The following is a 15621-nucleotide window of genomic DNA, read 5'->3' as shown; positions in this document are numbered from 1 at the left end:
ATAAATTTGATAAAGTGAATTCGGAGTTTTCTTCTGCGGAAATTGTTAAGCTTAATTCGAAGCTTTCACAGGTAAGGAAGATTCCAGCTCAACAGGATCACGTTTTGATTATCAAGGCTAAAGATACAAGTAGATCGCCAAACAGTATTGAGACGCAATTAGTTCAGAGTATTAAACCGCAAAGGCTCGGAGTAAATATTTTACAAGTTCGTCCAACAAGAGCCAAATAGTTACTTGTTCGTTGTAAAGAGGAAGGGCAATTTGTGACATTGAAAAAAGCCATTTTGGAAAACTCGGATTTGAAGGAACATTTGGAACTGAGAATTCCAAGACTGCCAAGGGTGTCTTTCATAGTTTTTGGGGTTCCTCAGGATACTACTTCTGAGGAACTAGAAATAGCTTTTCAAGAACTCTTATCTTCAGGTGAGAAGAATTTTGTTTTTCCAAGGGAACCCAGACCCAGAACAGACGGTACGTGCAACTGCTTGTTGAGGTGTCTAGGGAACAGGCACAATTGTTGAAGGACCTGAAGAGAGTCTATATTGGTTTCGCATCGTGCTTCTTTCGAGAATTTCATAAAGTGACGCGTTGTTATCACTGTCAGGCCTTTGGTCATTTAAGTCGAATTTGCAAATATCCACCGGCCTGTGCAAAGTGCGGGAAGGGCCACCTTACTCAGGAGTGCTCCGAAAACATTGCAAATTACATCAATTGTACTCACTGCAGTACCTCTGCAGGAACGAAGTACGAGACATCACATCAGGCTAGCTCATCACAATGTCCGCTTTACAGGCAGGAGATTCTTCGCCTCAGCAAAACTCAGAACTGACAGGCTTAATGAACATACCGGTTAATCAGAGCATCTCGGGTCTGACTTGTGCACAAGTAAATTTACAGAGATCAAGGGCAGCTACTTTAAATTTTATTAATTTTATAATTAGAAATGAAATACAGCTCGCTTTCTTACAAGAACCTTATGTCAAAGATGGCAAGATCATTGGATTACCAAACTTTAGTAACATATTCTTTTCTGGTTCTTTTAAAGCGTTGATAATATATAACGGCCCTCTAAATCCGTTTTTTGTGGTGAGATCTTTAGATGTAGTGACAATTCGCTTGCAATTTATCAATAGAAGTATTAATATTACTAACGTTTATTTTCCACCGACGGACGATTTAGATAGCAATTTAACCGAACTTTGTTCACATATTATTCATAATGATCATTTGCTTATTGCGGGTGATTTTAATGCTATGAGTCCTCTTTGGGGTGGAAATCAAGAAGATCATAGGGCTGCCAAAGTTTTTGATTTTATCCTAGAACACAGACTGTGTGTTCTTAATTCCTCCGATTCAGAGCCAACATTCTTGACTGTCAGAGCCAAGGGTTGGCCTGATATTACATTAGCTTCATCTCCTTTTGCAATTTGTATAACAAATTGGAGGGTGTTGACAGGTTTGTCTATTAGTGATCATCAAATTATTTTGTTTGCAATTGGAATCTCGGAAGATATAATTTTGAAACGTAGATGTAAAACTTCATATGGTGGACATGAAAAATTCGACGAAGTTTCTCAATTTATAAATTTATTTGAGTCTAATATTTCTCGAGGGAATTTAGAAAATAACTACGACCTTTTTATTGGCTCATTGATGGATGCAGCAACAGCGTCCTATAAGTCGAAAAGAGTACGGATTAAAACCTCTACATCATGGTGGTCCGACTCGCTCACAATAAAAAGGAACAAAGTTCGTGCTTTGAGGAGACGTATGCAAAAAGAAAGGGATGACAATATAAGGTATTTACTTAAAATTTCTTATAAGAAGGAACTAGCAATTTTTAAAAGATTGATTATAAAGACAAAAAGTGAATCTTGGAAGGCATTTTGTGCAGCTATTGAAAATCCTTATGGCATCACTTAAAAGATAGCTGTGGACAGAGTATTTCGACCTCTTTAGCTGCCAGTAGAGGTAGCTCCGGACTGCACTTCTCTGGGAGAGAAATAAAATAAAAATAACAAAAAATTTAGATGAGTTATTTCCATTGGATTTGGAGATTGACGATATGGATTTACATAAAGTAATGCGAGAAAAATTTAAAAATCAAACTTGGAATTCTACTGAAAGTGACTCTGCCTTGCTGGAGCTTGAGGAGTTAGAAAATACAACTCGTTCTCTACCGTCTAAGAAGGCCCTCGGAGTCTTGATAATATTATCATAAAGACACTTTTCAAAGAATTCCCCCAATTGCTGTTATCTTTATATCGAGCATGTTGGAAATTGGCTTTATTTCCATGACAGATGAAAATTGCCGAAATAGTTTTATTTGGCAAAATAGGTAAAGATCCTGCTATTTTGTCTTCTTATAGACCAGTGAGTCTTCTTTAAATAAACTCTTTGAAAAATTAATATTGAATAGACTAAATTATTTTCTAACTGAAAATAAAGTGATCAGCGACTTTCAATTTGGATTTAAAAAGGGGGTTCCAACTGAAATGGCTGTTTCTAATCTGCTGAACACAGTAAAAGGCAACAGGGATGGTAACAGGCACACGTTAATCATCTCCATTGATATACGGTCTAGTGTCCGGACATAACTGATGCATTGGATAGCGCAAACTGCTCTGTAGAAATTTTGAATTTAATTCGAAATTATTTGGAACAACGCAAAATTCAATTAACCCTTGATAATGAAATTTTAATAAAAGTTTTGCAAAGAGGCTGTCCACAGGGTTCCTGTTTAGGACCAACCCTGTGGAACTTAGTTGCTAATACGGTCTTTGGTATGTTTGAAAATACTGAACAAGTAACTCTGCAAGCTTATACCGATGACTTTCTATTAATTATCTCAGGCGTAAAGGATATTGAGGTAAAAGCTCAACAAGCGATTAATAAGTTTGTAGAGTGGGCAGACATGCATAAATTAAGAATTTCCGAAGAAAAAAAACTACTATGTTGTTTATCGGTAGGAAAAGAAAAATGCGTCGAAATCCGTCAATAAAAATCCATGGAAGGCCCCTAAAATGTGCAAACACCTTGAAATATTTAGGCTTTGTTATCAGCAATACGCTGTCTTGGTTTCCACATGTGAAACATCTTAAACAGAGATGTGCCGTTCTTACGAATGGCATGACAAAGACTATGGGCCTTAATTGGGGTACTTCCCCAAAACTTTTGCGGCTGTGGTATAAAACAATCACTGAAAGATTTCTTTTGTACGGAGTCTCCATTTGGGGTTCTGATATGAACCAAACTATGAGTGGCTTACTGAATTCAATACAGAGGCATCAGCTATTGCTTATTTCCAAAGGTTATAGAACAACCTCGACAGCCTCACTGCAGATTTTGGCGAGTATACCTCCATTAGATCTGCAGGCTCAAAGAGACTCTTTCTTAGGACGGATCCTACGATTACGACAGAATGGGGATTTATGGAACCAACATCACCTAGTAAATGATTATGAACTACGGGTTTCATCTAATCTTGGCCATCCTGCCTCTTTAAAATTCAATTCTGCAGTCAATTTATACTATAAGGCTCCAGTAGGCAATGACATTGCTCTATTTACAGATGGTTCTAAAACTGAACGGGGAACAGGTTGTGCATTTTGTGTATTTAACAATACTCAAAAGCTATATACATGAACTCGAAGGCTAATTTATACTATACGGCTCCAGTAGGCAATGACATTGCTCTATTTACAGATGGTTCTAAAACTGAACGGGGAACAGGTTGTGCATTTTGTGTATTTAACCATACTCAAAAGCTATATACATGGACTCGAAGGCTTGATGACAGAAATACTGTTTTTCAGGCAGAACTTTTAGCGATAAACGCTGCTCTCACTTATGTTAAAAGAAATCTATCGGGCAAGACTAAGATCTTCAGTGATTCATTATCTAGTCTGCAGGCTATCTTAGACATTACGAATAGAAATCCGATTGTACACGTTATTCAAGAGAAATTGCTAAGATTTAATTCATCTGAAAAACCACTTCTTACCTGGGTGCCAGCTCATGTTGTTATACTGTGCAACGAAGAAGCAGATACTTTGGTTAAATGGGCTGCTAATGATATCAACAGAATTGAAAATCCAACTAAATTGCCTTTTTCACACTTGAAGAACAAGACTTTAAATCAGTGTTTCGTAACCTTCTTGGCACAATGAACCACTTTAAAAATTTTATATATATTACGGACCCCTCTGTGAAAAAAAATTGCTTAAACATCATTTATTACAAAATATATTCTGTTTTATTATTTAATTATTTTAATATTTTTATTTCAATAGTATAAAAAATTTGAAGAAATTAAAATTTTTAATGTGAAGGCTGTTGCTGCTTTTCCTTGATTAACAGATTGAATTGAGGGATGGTTTTCGACAAAGCAAGGCGCATGTCATGTTCGACATTCAGTCTATTTAGATGTTTTGTTTTTATTGTGACAAGTGTAGAAAATCCCGCTTCGGAAAGATATACTGTAGCAAACGGAATAATGGCTGCCATAGCTCGTTTTACAAGCAATGGGTAGGCTTCTCTTAAAGAAGACCAAAACTCTCCAAGAGTTTTAGAATCGAAATCCATTTTTAACAAGGACTTTGTTTTCAAATCAATTAGCTCATCTTTGGCAAGGTTCATGTCGTCGATACAGTCAATATCACGAAGAAAAGGATTACGAATCCACAACTCATCTTTTATATTTATTCCATCCGAATTGAAATATTTTTCAAGTGAAACTTGAAGTACTTCCAGGTGTTCACAGATTTCATTTTTCAAGTTATTCAATAACAAACTAGCTTTCCGAGATCCATTTTCAAAAAGCACTTCGTCCAACATTTGAAAGTTTGCATACATCCCATTTTGAATTCTAATTTTCCAAAGTGACATTTTCAATAAAAATGCCTGTAGTTTCTCAGTGGCATCCATAAATGTTGTATCAGGCCCTTGAACTGAAAGACATATATCGTTCATGTGGTTAAAAATGTCTGCCAGGTAAGCCAATTTACATATAAAATCTTTTTTCTTGAAATATTCGAACAGTGAGTTATCGTTTTCTTCTAAAAAAAAGTCATACTTCTGTCTTCAACGTGAAAATTCGTTTGTAAACCTGCCCTCGTAACAGCCTGCGCACTCCTCGTGACAGCCAGCGCAATTCCAGCGTTCAGAAGTACCTCATGTTCTGCGTTCATTTCTTAACACAGTGTTTTAAAAAGACGATGATTAAGAGCTCTACTTCTAATAATATTGACAGTTTTAATAACTATTGACAATACTTCTTTTAAGCTGGTTGAAAGAGTTTTTGTAGGCAGTGCATGTCTATGTAAAAAACAATGTGTAACAATAACATTAGGAGCCTCTTTTTTTACCAAATGGACAAAAGCAGATTTATTGCCAAGCATCGCAGGTACTCCATCCGTACAAAGTGAATGAAGTTTTTGTTTCCAGTCGAAGTCGTGTTTGGAAAAGAAAACATTTAAAATCGCTAAAACATCAACTGCCTTTGTAGTTTGCAAAAGAGGCTCACAAAATAAGAATTCTTCTTTGATAGTATCAGCAGACACGTAATGAACAGAAACAAGAAGTTGACTAAAATTCGAGATGTCTGTAGTTTCATCCAGTTGCATACTAAAGGGAAATGGCGATGCTTTCAATTCATCGATGATCTGTTTCAAGATATTGCAAGAAATTTTAACTATTCTTGAATGTATCACATCCTTGGACAATGGAATAGCCTTAAGTTTTTTCCTCTGTTCCAGTCCACAAACTAATTCAACCATTTCCAGCGCACATGGCTTAATTAATGTCTCTCCAATAGTATGCGGTTTCTTACTTTTGGCAATACGATATGCAACTCTGAAAGATGCCTCAACCAAAGGTTTTTGTGAAATACCAAATCCAAGTTTGGTTAATGTTCCAGATTTCGAAAACTGGGCTTTCTTCTTTGTAAACAATTCTAGATCTTTAGATGCATTTTCAGGATGATTTGAGATGCTCTATCAATTTTGCCGGTTTCAAACTGGCGTTCGCCAAAACTTTTCCACACAGAAAGTATTCTGGCTTTTCATCACCGTCCAATTCCTTCATGAAGCAGAATCCATATTTTACATAATTTTCATCATATTTCCTTTTTTTGGACATTTTGGGCTACAAAAAAAAATCAAATAATCAAATGAAACATTAAGAACAAACATTAAGACACAAAAAAACACTTGAAAAAAAATACTTTAATTACAACTTATGAAAAAGTAAAACAAATATTTTGTTTTAAAAATTTGCAAGAACTTTGCGGAACTGATTTTAACGTCACTTTATTTCCAAGTGAAGTAAAATTCAAAGGCTACTTTGTGTTTCTAAAAATTTCAAATTTTATATGGTTTGCGAATGTTCCTTTCCTCGTTTCGTGGAGGTCTCTATTATTGGGAAATGGCAGACAGACGGCTTACAGAGGTTGCCCATGACAAAAAAAAAAAAGTTTTTTTTTTAAATATTGATGCAAACATTTTAAAAATTAGGACTTCCTAACTTCCTTCCTATTTTAAAAATTAGGACATCGACTTAAAGTCGATGGACCCCCAAAATATGACCCATGGACCCCCAAGGGGTCCATGAACCACAGGTTAAGAAACACTGCTTTAAATGCATTGCTTGTGAAATGGCAGGAAAGATGGACTAATGACTCCACAGGAAGACGAGTCTTCTCTTTCTTCCCAAACGTTTCACTAAGTCAAAGAAGCACATCGAATTTTTATACTCAATTTTTCACTGGTCATGGACCTTTTAATACATATCTCTTTCGATTTGGACTACGTACGACTGAGCTTTGTTCTTGGGGGGAGTTGAGGGACCCTAAACATTTTATCTTTCACTGTTCATTTACTAAAAAACTTCACTTGAATAAACCTTTAGATCAACACAGGCCAAAATGGGCTGAATTGATATTAAAAAACTGTAGTGAGAGTAAGAAATTTAAGGAAATTATGCTTTTCTGTCAGGAATTAAATTTTTCTGTAAATAATTCTCTCAGATCATCTCTATTGGAAGTGAATAATTGACTTTCAGCGATAGTTAGATTTTTTACTGCATAATGGTAATTGTTTAACTTATTGTGTTTGATGCTTATTATTGTTCAGTTTTGTTGTTTCCACTACTTATGTTACCGATTTAAAATTAGAAATGGTTTTTATTGTTCAGTTTTGTTGTTTCCACTACTTATGTTACTGATTTAAAATTAGAAATGGTTTTACGTAGAACAGACGTATCTGACATTGAATGCATCTATCTCTTATAAATTGTAACGGTTACTTGTAGCCTATTACTTTCTTATATTGTACAAATAGTCGGTTTTATTTGTGACGCACATAGTATTTGTTGTATGGTACTGAAATCGTTCTTAATCATATATATATCATGATTATTTTGTTCGGTTTTGCAATTGTGAATTAAATTTAAGAGAAAATTTTTGTGACAATTTTAATTATTTTGCATACCTTAACGCATTCTTTTTTAATTGAATTGATTCGCTTTGGTGAATTTGATAGGCATTAATTGTGCATTCTATTATAAAAATTTGCATTCATGACAGTTATTTTATATTAACTTTCTTTGCTTTAATCTTGAATGCATTTTGTATTTGATTTTGAAATTCTGTAAAATTTTATGTCGGCATTTTTCTAGTATTGCATTTGTCTTAGCGATGCCAGCAAACCTAATCTAGAATAATTATTTTGTATACATTTTTGCATTTTTCTGAATTGAATAGTTGATCTGTTTTTGTGAATTTGATTGGTTTTACTTGAGTTCTCTATTGTAAAATGTGCATTTAAGGCAGTATTTTATAATTTTCTTTGAATTATTTTTGAATGCATTTGGTTTTTGAATTTGAAATTTTTCATATCTTTATGTTAACATTATTCTTGTACTGTATTTCTATCGCGTTGCCAGCAAACTTGATGTAGAGTTTTTATATTACTTTAAGTGGTTTTGTTTTTTAAACCAAATTTATGTTTTGTATTGTAGTAATATCTCAGGTTCAGTGTATTTTATGATAATATTGTTCAGTTATCAAATTTATTGGTTCTTAATTCTTAATTCATATGAAGAAATTTTATTTGGCAGTTTATTATTGTCTTAGTTTATCTTTATGCATTTTTTCTAAATTGAATGGTTCTTCTTGATATTGTGAATCTGATTGAAATTAATTGTGTATAATGCAGTAATGGATGTATTATATTTTGTTTGTTTGTACCATAGTTCTTATTCCAATTAGTTGGACTCAGTTTTGAAAGTATTTCGTATTTTCAGTACAAATTTATAGTTAACAAATAGATCACGACGAAGATTAATAAGTGATTGACTATTGATATGTGACTCAGCGAACGTAATTGAGTTCGAGAAGGTGATTACGCCGACTGCCTTTCATCGTTGTTATACCGCCAGACACGTGTGTTGTGGTGGCGGGAGCAATCGATTTCGTATCTAATGGAATAGAATTGTTTTCAACGATTACTCCCTCTTCGAACTGAGCCCCGATCGCCAGCGAAGACTTGTCTGGAGACGCCCAAGATAGCGGTAGGAAACTCACCTGTCTGTGGTTTGTCACACATAACGACAACCAGGAGTTATTGTAGGGGTGCATTTCATTTGATAGCCAGATCAATTTCGTTATCATCCATGACTCCCCCCCCCGGTACGCCGACGGCATTCTACGTCATCAGGTTTGGATCATGGACCTTATAAGAAATAGACTAACCCAGTGGGCGGGCTGTGCGTCACCGACATGTCGGCAAGAAAGAGTAGGGACGATCTGGTTTACTTTAACATTGAAACCTATGGCGTTTGTATCACATAACTCTTTTTAATTATTAAATGCGATACGTTGTATAGTGATGAGATTATGAAAGCCACAGTTTTTTCCAAATAAGATTTAATATATCTAATTAAAGCACTTTTTACTGCATTTCGCGCATTTTTTTCACACGTAATTCTTGTACAAACATCTTTACTTTGGTAAAACGGTAAAAACTCTAAGCACAAAATTTATGAACTTAATTTTGCGTAAAAATAAAGTAAAATTAAATAAGATTGATAGTACGTGATGCTTTGAAATAAATAAGTAAAATTAAACAAGATCTGATAATTTTTTTTAAAAAATTTAATGAAAATTTTCAGGCAGTGATTTTCTAAACAATAATAACATTACAAAACGATCATATTTACTTGATTATAGGATCATTAAATTATTAACATTAAAGTGGATTACTTATTTTAATAATTCATAAAATTCGGAGCATAAACTTTTCTAAGCGTAATGAAGGGGAAAAAAAGATAAAATAACATCTAGAAGTACTCAAATTTTATATTACGCCCAAAAGGAACCTTTTTTTAAAGTTTTGTGTGTTACCTATTGTACTATGACTCTAAACTAATAAGTGGACTGTATAGCAAAAGAACTAACTAATTTATTTACAGTAATTAACTATTCAGATCTAATACATGCTCTGGCATGTTGCTCAGCCGAATCCAGATGGCCAAGTGAGAGTTTCTCTCCCTATCCAATAGGTGGCGCTGTATTCTAACTTAACATGCCGCCGCCCGTTGAAATTACAAATTTCAACATGTAAATTACAAACAAACATACAGTTTAACGATTCAAGAAAACTTAATTCTAGAGTACAATATGAAAGCTAATAGATAATTTCATCATGAATATAATATAAAATAATATAATCATTTTGAGAACATTAACTTTCACTATGCTACAATCGAACTTATTCTTAAACAGTTCCATTTTTATGTAAAGCACAATTTTCAATAAGAACATAATGTAAACTAAGCATTATTATCCTGGATAGGTAATAAACAAATTTTACTAATACATCGAATATACACACCCTTTGATATTTTCACTTTAACAACTCTGGCCTTATTATCTTTACCAGGTAAAACTTCTAGATTTCTAGCTAAAGACCATTTAAATGGGGGAAGATTATCTTCCTTTAACACAACTAACATACCTGCCTTTAAATTTTCTTTATTAATAAACCATTTGGTGCGTTGTTGTAGATGATTTAAATAATCAGTTTGCCAACGTTTCAAATAACTTGAATAAACTTGGTAATAACTTGCCATTTAGAAAGTCTATATCTGTAAGATGAGACAAATCTGGTTCAGGATATGAAGTAATGGAACGTCCAATTAAAAAATGTCCTGGCGTTAAGGCTTCAAAGTCATTTGCATCTGTTGATAATGGTAAAATTGGACGAGAATTGAGAATACCTTCAATCTGTGTGACAACAGTCCAAAATTCTTCTAAAGTTAATTTATAACTGTTGATTGTACGTTGAAGATGATATTTAAATGACTTAATACCTGCTTCCCATAAACCACCGAAATTTGGTGCTCTAGGTGGAATTAGTTTCCAATTTATACCTTCACATGTTAAGCAATCTACTGTGTCAGAATTAGATTTAAGGACTAAACTGTGCAATTTTTTCAGTTCTGATTTTGCACCAACCATATTAGTACCGTTATCTGACATTATGGTATTACATTTTCCACGTCTAGCAATAAATCTTTTAATAGTAGCAAGTAATGAATCTGTGGTTAAATCAATTACTACCTCTAAATGTACTGCTTTAGTAGCTAAATATATGAATATAGCAACGTACACTTTTGCATAATTACCCTTTCTCTGATTTTTATACTTAATGAGGAATGGACCAAAAAAGTCGAGTCCACAAGTATTAAATACAAAATCTGGATTAACTCTCTCACCAGGTAAATTTCCCATAAGTTGTTCACATACAATTGATTTAACCTTAAAACATGTTACACATTCATGTACAACCTTTCGAGCTATATCTCGACCATTAATAACCCAAAATTTACTACGAACCTGATGCAATAGTGCTTGAGCACCAAGATGTAAATATTTAACATGGTAATACTGAAAAATTAATCTAGTAAATACATGATCTTTTGGCATTACATAAGGAAACTTTTGGTTGTAATTAAGATTACTATTGGCAAGTCTGCCTCCTACTCTGAGAAGAGAATCATTATCTAAAAATGGACATAAAAATTTTAACTTACTTTTGGAAGAAACACAATTCTTATTTTTTAAAGATAGAATATCTTTGCTAAAATGTTGTAACTGTACATACCTGATCATGATTTTCTCAGCGTCATCCAATTCTTTAACTGTTAGAGAACCTATTAAATTTTTTCCCTTACAATTGGCTATAAATCTACAAACAAAACTTAACACACGAATAATACGAATATAGTTATTACTAATGTTAAGAATATGATCTAAAACAAGAGAATTAGAGTTCACATTTAGATTAACTAAGTCATTATCCTTAAGTTTGAGTTCTTTGACGTATTCCACATCATGCATATCAGATGAAATTACTTCACAAGGATTAGTCAAAAACCTCTCCTTAGTCAAGAAAGTTGGTCCACACCACCATAAATCATTATGAAGAAGATCTTTAGGTTCAGCTCCACGTGATATCAAATCAGCTGGATTATTGTGAGTGCTAACATGGTACCACTCATGAACCGCAGTCATGCTTCGAATAACAGATACTCCATTAGCAACAAATGTCTTTAGTTGATAAGGTTCCTTCTTAATCCATGCTAACACTATTCTCGAATCAGTGAAGTAATAAACCTTGACTATAGGCAGCTGAATGGCCTCTAATATTCTTTTCATTAGTTTTACCAACAGAACTGCACCACAAAGTTCCAAACGAGGAATGGTAATTGACTTCAGAGGTGACACACGAGACTTGCTGCACAGAAGTCTTGATGAACATTCATTTGAAGATGACATACATTTCACATAAATTGCAGCACCATAGGCTTTCTGACTAGCATCACAGAATCCTATAATTTCTATTTGTTGTAATCCATTGGTTAGAACAAATCTGGGGATGCGATAATCGTTGACTATTTTTAGACTATGCAGAAATGCCTTCCATTCTTCAGAGTAATTTTTAGGAAGAGGTGTATTCCAATTTAATTTTAGAAGCCAAAGGTTTTGTAGAAATATTTTAGCTTTTGTCGTAACAGGTCCAATTAAACCTAACGGATCAAAGAGGCCACCTATCGTTGATAAGACATCTTTTATCGTTCCAGTTTCTTCAATGTCAAGTATCTTTAAATCGTAAGAAAAACAGTCTGTAGACGTATTCCATGACATTCCTAAGGCCTTTGTAATCTGAGGCTTATCCGTAACTTGAAAGGAGTAGTAAATCCTGAGTAGCACTTTCTTTATTCTTCAATAATTCTGGATTATTTGAACACCATTTGTGTAACTGCATTCCACCACGTTCTAGAAGACAGGTTAACTGTGTCTGAAACTCCTTGGCTTCTTGCATCGTATTAGCTCCAGTAATAATGTCGTCCACGTAAGAGTCCTTCAGTATGGCTCTTGAGGCATGAGGAAAGTCTGTCGCTTCATCCATTGCTAACTGCTTCAGGACGCTTGTTGCAAGGAATGGTGCACTTGCTGTTCCATATGTTACAGTCCTTAGACGGTAAGTCTGCACAGGACTACCAACTGATTCCTTCCACAAGATCAACTTCAGGTTTCGTTGAGATGGTTCAATAAGTATTTGTCTGTACATCTTCTGAACATCAGCTCCTAATGCATAGTTGTACTTTCGAAATCTAATAATAATAGAAAATAAATCTTCTTGAGGTATTCGCCCTTTCATTAATATTGAGTTCAGTGACTTTCCATTGCCAGTAGCCGTGGATGCATTAAACACAACGCGAAGCTTGGTAGAGGCTTTCTCTGGCCGATAAACACCATGATGACTAAGAAAATTGCAAGTCGATGTTTCAATTTCTTGAACTTCTTCCATGTGATTTAGGTCCTTATATTCTTTAATAAAATTCTTATATAATGTTTTCATATTCGAATCACTTTCTAGTCGATTCCACACTTGATGCAATCTTTTCTCAGCCAGCGTTTTCGATTCTCCTAATTCTACACCTTCCCTTATGGGTAACTGAACTACGTATCTTCCATCATTTTGTCCATAGTGAGTACGCTTGAAATGTTCTTCACAGTATTTTTCTTCTTCACTCAAAGCATCCTCGATATTTTCAATGGATTCAACTTCCCAAAATCTTTGCAAAATTTCTTTAACTCTTTCTTCACTATTTAGAACTAAACCACAATAATTTACTTCTGAGTCACTCTTGCATGCACCAGACGCGATATATCCAAAAACTGTTTCTTGAAATATTAACGGTTGATTTTCTAATTGAAATTTTCCATCTTTTAAAATCTCAAAGAACAATTCGGCCCCTAATAACATATCTATTTTGTTAGGTGTTCCATATTGCGGATCCGCTAATTCAATATCAATGGGAATATTTAATGACTGCACATCTAAACACCTTGATGGAGTTACGCTGGTTAATTTAGAAATAACCATACAATTAACTGATCTTACATATGTTAAATCTTTATTCGAAATCTGTACATCTAGTTGATAATTTATATTTATAACGTTCTCATTAATTCCGGATACAGATGCAAAAATTCTTTCTTTCTTTATATTTAACAAGTTAGCAACTCCTTCACACAAGAAACAACTCATGCTGCCGTTATCAAGTACTGCGCGAACTGGGATTCTTTTTCCTTCCGAATTGCAAACATATATTATTACAGTCGCCAATAAGACTCTTTTTCTGCGTGTCAAAAGACAACTTAATTGATTTTTATTAGAGACATCTGCGTTCTTGTTTATAATTTCGTCACTCGTTGCTTCCGTTTTTGTTTTGTCTAACTTATGTTCGATGGCGCCGTTTCTGAGCAGGCGATGTATTAATAATGAATGGTGTTTATTATGGCATTCCGAACACCTGAACTTAGAATTGCATTTTGCGATTAAATGTTCGTTACTGAGACAGTTTAGACACAGTTTATGTCTTTTAACTATTTCATATCTTTGATTTGGATTTAATTTTAAAAATGAATCACATTTATGCAGTAGATGATTATTATTTTTACATTTAACACAAATCGAAACACTATCGGTTTTAACCATCAGAGCCTTTGATTTCGAATTTTTTTCTAACAGATATTTCATTTTATTAGCATTACGGTTAATGTTATCCAATAACTGACATCTTTTCTCTAAAAACGAAATTAATTCATCAAACTTAACTTTCGCAGCATTAATGCTTAGTTCAAATTGTTTGCGCGTTTCGAAATCTAGTTTCTGAAGTACGATATTTAATAACAGACTAGCGGGCAAGCCCGCCAGCTGAGCGGGCTGAAGCCCGCTTATCATTGTTCGTTTTTAAAAGATATCCTATGTTAAATTTGGCCGGTATTGAAAAGTTGAACCGAACTACCATTTTTTAGCGGCATTCCGCGGGCTTCCCCCGCTTTTTTCACCTATGCATCCAGAAGTTACCGCATACACTATACATATGCGGAAAATCACGAAAACACCCATGCTTCCAGCCCTTTCGCGGGTATTCGAAATTTGGACCGAAATACCAGTGTTCAGCGCTTTTGGGCGGGAGCCCGCCCAAAACAGTGTTCACGTGTGCATGCAAAAGATACTGCGTACACCGTACACATGCGTAAAATCACGAAAACATCCCTCCAGCCAGCCCGCTGCCGATTCGAAAGTTGGACCGAAATACAATTTTTCAGCGATTTTGCGCGTGCTGTGCCCGCTTTATTAACGTATGCATGCTGAAGATGGTGCATAAACGATACACATGCGTAAAATCACGAAAACAAACATGGAGCCTGCCTGTTCGCAGGTATTCGAAAGTTGGACCGAATTACCAGTGTTATGTGGCTTTGCGCGGGCTCTGCCCGCTTTATTCACATATACACCCAGAAGATACTCCATACACTATACACATGCGTAAAATCACGAAAACACCCATGGAGCCAGCCAGTTCGTCGGGATTCGAAATTACCGCATTACCAGAACCGCATTACCAGTATTCTGTGCCCGCTTTATTCACGTATGCATCCATGAGATACTTTATAAACGATACACATGCGAACAATCACGAAAACACCCATGCAGCCAGCCCGCTCGCCGAGATTCGAAAGTTTGAGCGAACTACCAGTGTTCAGCGGTTTTACCCGGTATCCGCGCGCTGTATTCACGTATGCATCCAAATTTTATATACAGTAGCCCGGAATTCGAAAGTAGGACCGAAATACCAGTGTTCAGCGATTTTGTGGAGCGGGCTGCGCCCGCTTTATACACATAAGCATGGAGAGGATACTGCATAAACGATACACATGAGTTAAAGCAAGAAAACACCCGGGGAGCCAGCTCGTTCGCCGACACCGAAAGTTGGATCGAACTACCAGCGTTAAGAGGTTTTGAGCAGGCTGCGCCCACTTTTATCACATATGCATCCAGAAATCACTTTATACAATATACACATGCGGAAAATCAGGAAAACACCCATGCAGCCAGCCTGCTCGCAGAGATTCGAATGTTTGACCGAACTACCAGTGTTCAGCGGTTTTACCCGGTATCCGCGCGCTGTATTCACGTATGCGACCAAATTTTATGTACAGTACCCCGGAATTCGAAAGTTGGACCGAACTACCAGTGTTCTGTA

The 15621-nt window shown here is 35.2% G+C and overlaps 2 protein-coding genes across 2 annotated transcripts; both read right to left on the bottom strand.

Annotated features, from left to right (window-relative positions):
• Positions 1-4320: 4320 nt before the first annotated feature.
• LOC146998614 (protein FAM200C-like) lies at positions 4321-4971 on the bottom strand. Its single transcript, XM_085810233.1, has one exon. The coding sequence runs from the start codon at positions 4969-4971 to the stop codon at positions 4321-4323; it is 651 nt and encodes a 216-aa protein (XP_085666359.1).
• Positions 4972-5192: 221 nt separating this feature from the next.
• LOC146998613 (protein FAM200C-like) lies at positions 5193-5777 on the bottom strand. Its single transcript, XM_085810232.1, has one exon. It carries the CDS (start codon positions 5775-5777, stop codon positions 5193-5195), a length of 585 nt encoding a protein of 194 aa, XP_085666358.1.
• Between the last annotated feature and the right edge of the window lie 9844 nt (positions 5778-15621).

Source organism: Stegodyphus dumicola, chromosome 2, assembly GCF_044657685.1.
Source record: "Stegodyphus dumicola isolate Sdum_Otavi_A_Nest chromosome 2, ASM4465768v1".
Lineage (NCBI taxonomy): Eukaryota > Metazoa > Arthropoda > Arachnida > Araneae > Eresidae > Stegodyphus > Stegodyphus dumicola.
Note: the sequence above shows the minus strand (reverse complement) of the source record. Positions and strands in the feature narration are given on the sequence as shown.

What these genes read in the sequence shown, in the direction of transcription:
- LOC146998614 (XM_085810233.1), bottom strand. Translation starts at nt 4,971, where the DNA reads ATGAACGATATATGTCTTTCAGTTCAAGGGCCTGATACAACATTTATG.
- LOC146998613 (XM_085810232.1), bottom strand. Translation starts at nt 5,777, where the DNA reads ATGGTTGAATTAGTTTGTGGACTGGAACAGAGGAAAAAACTTAAGGCT.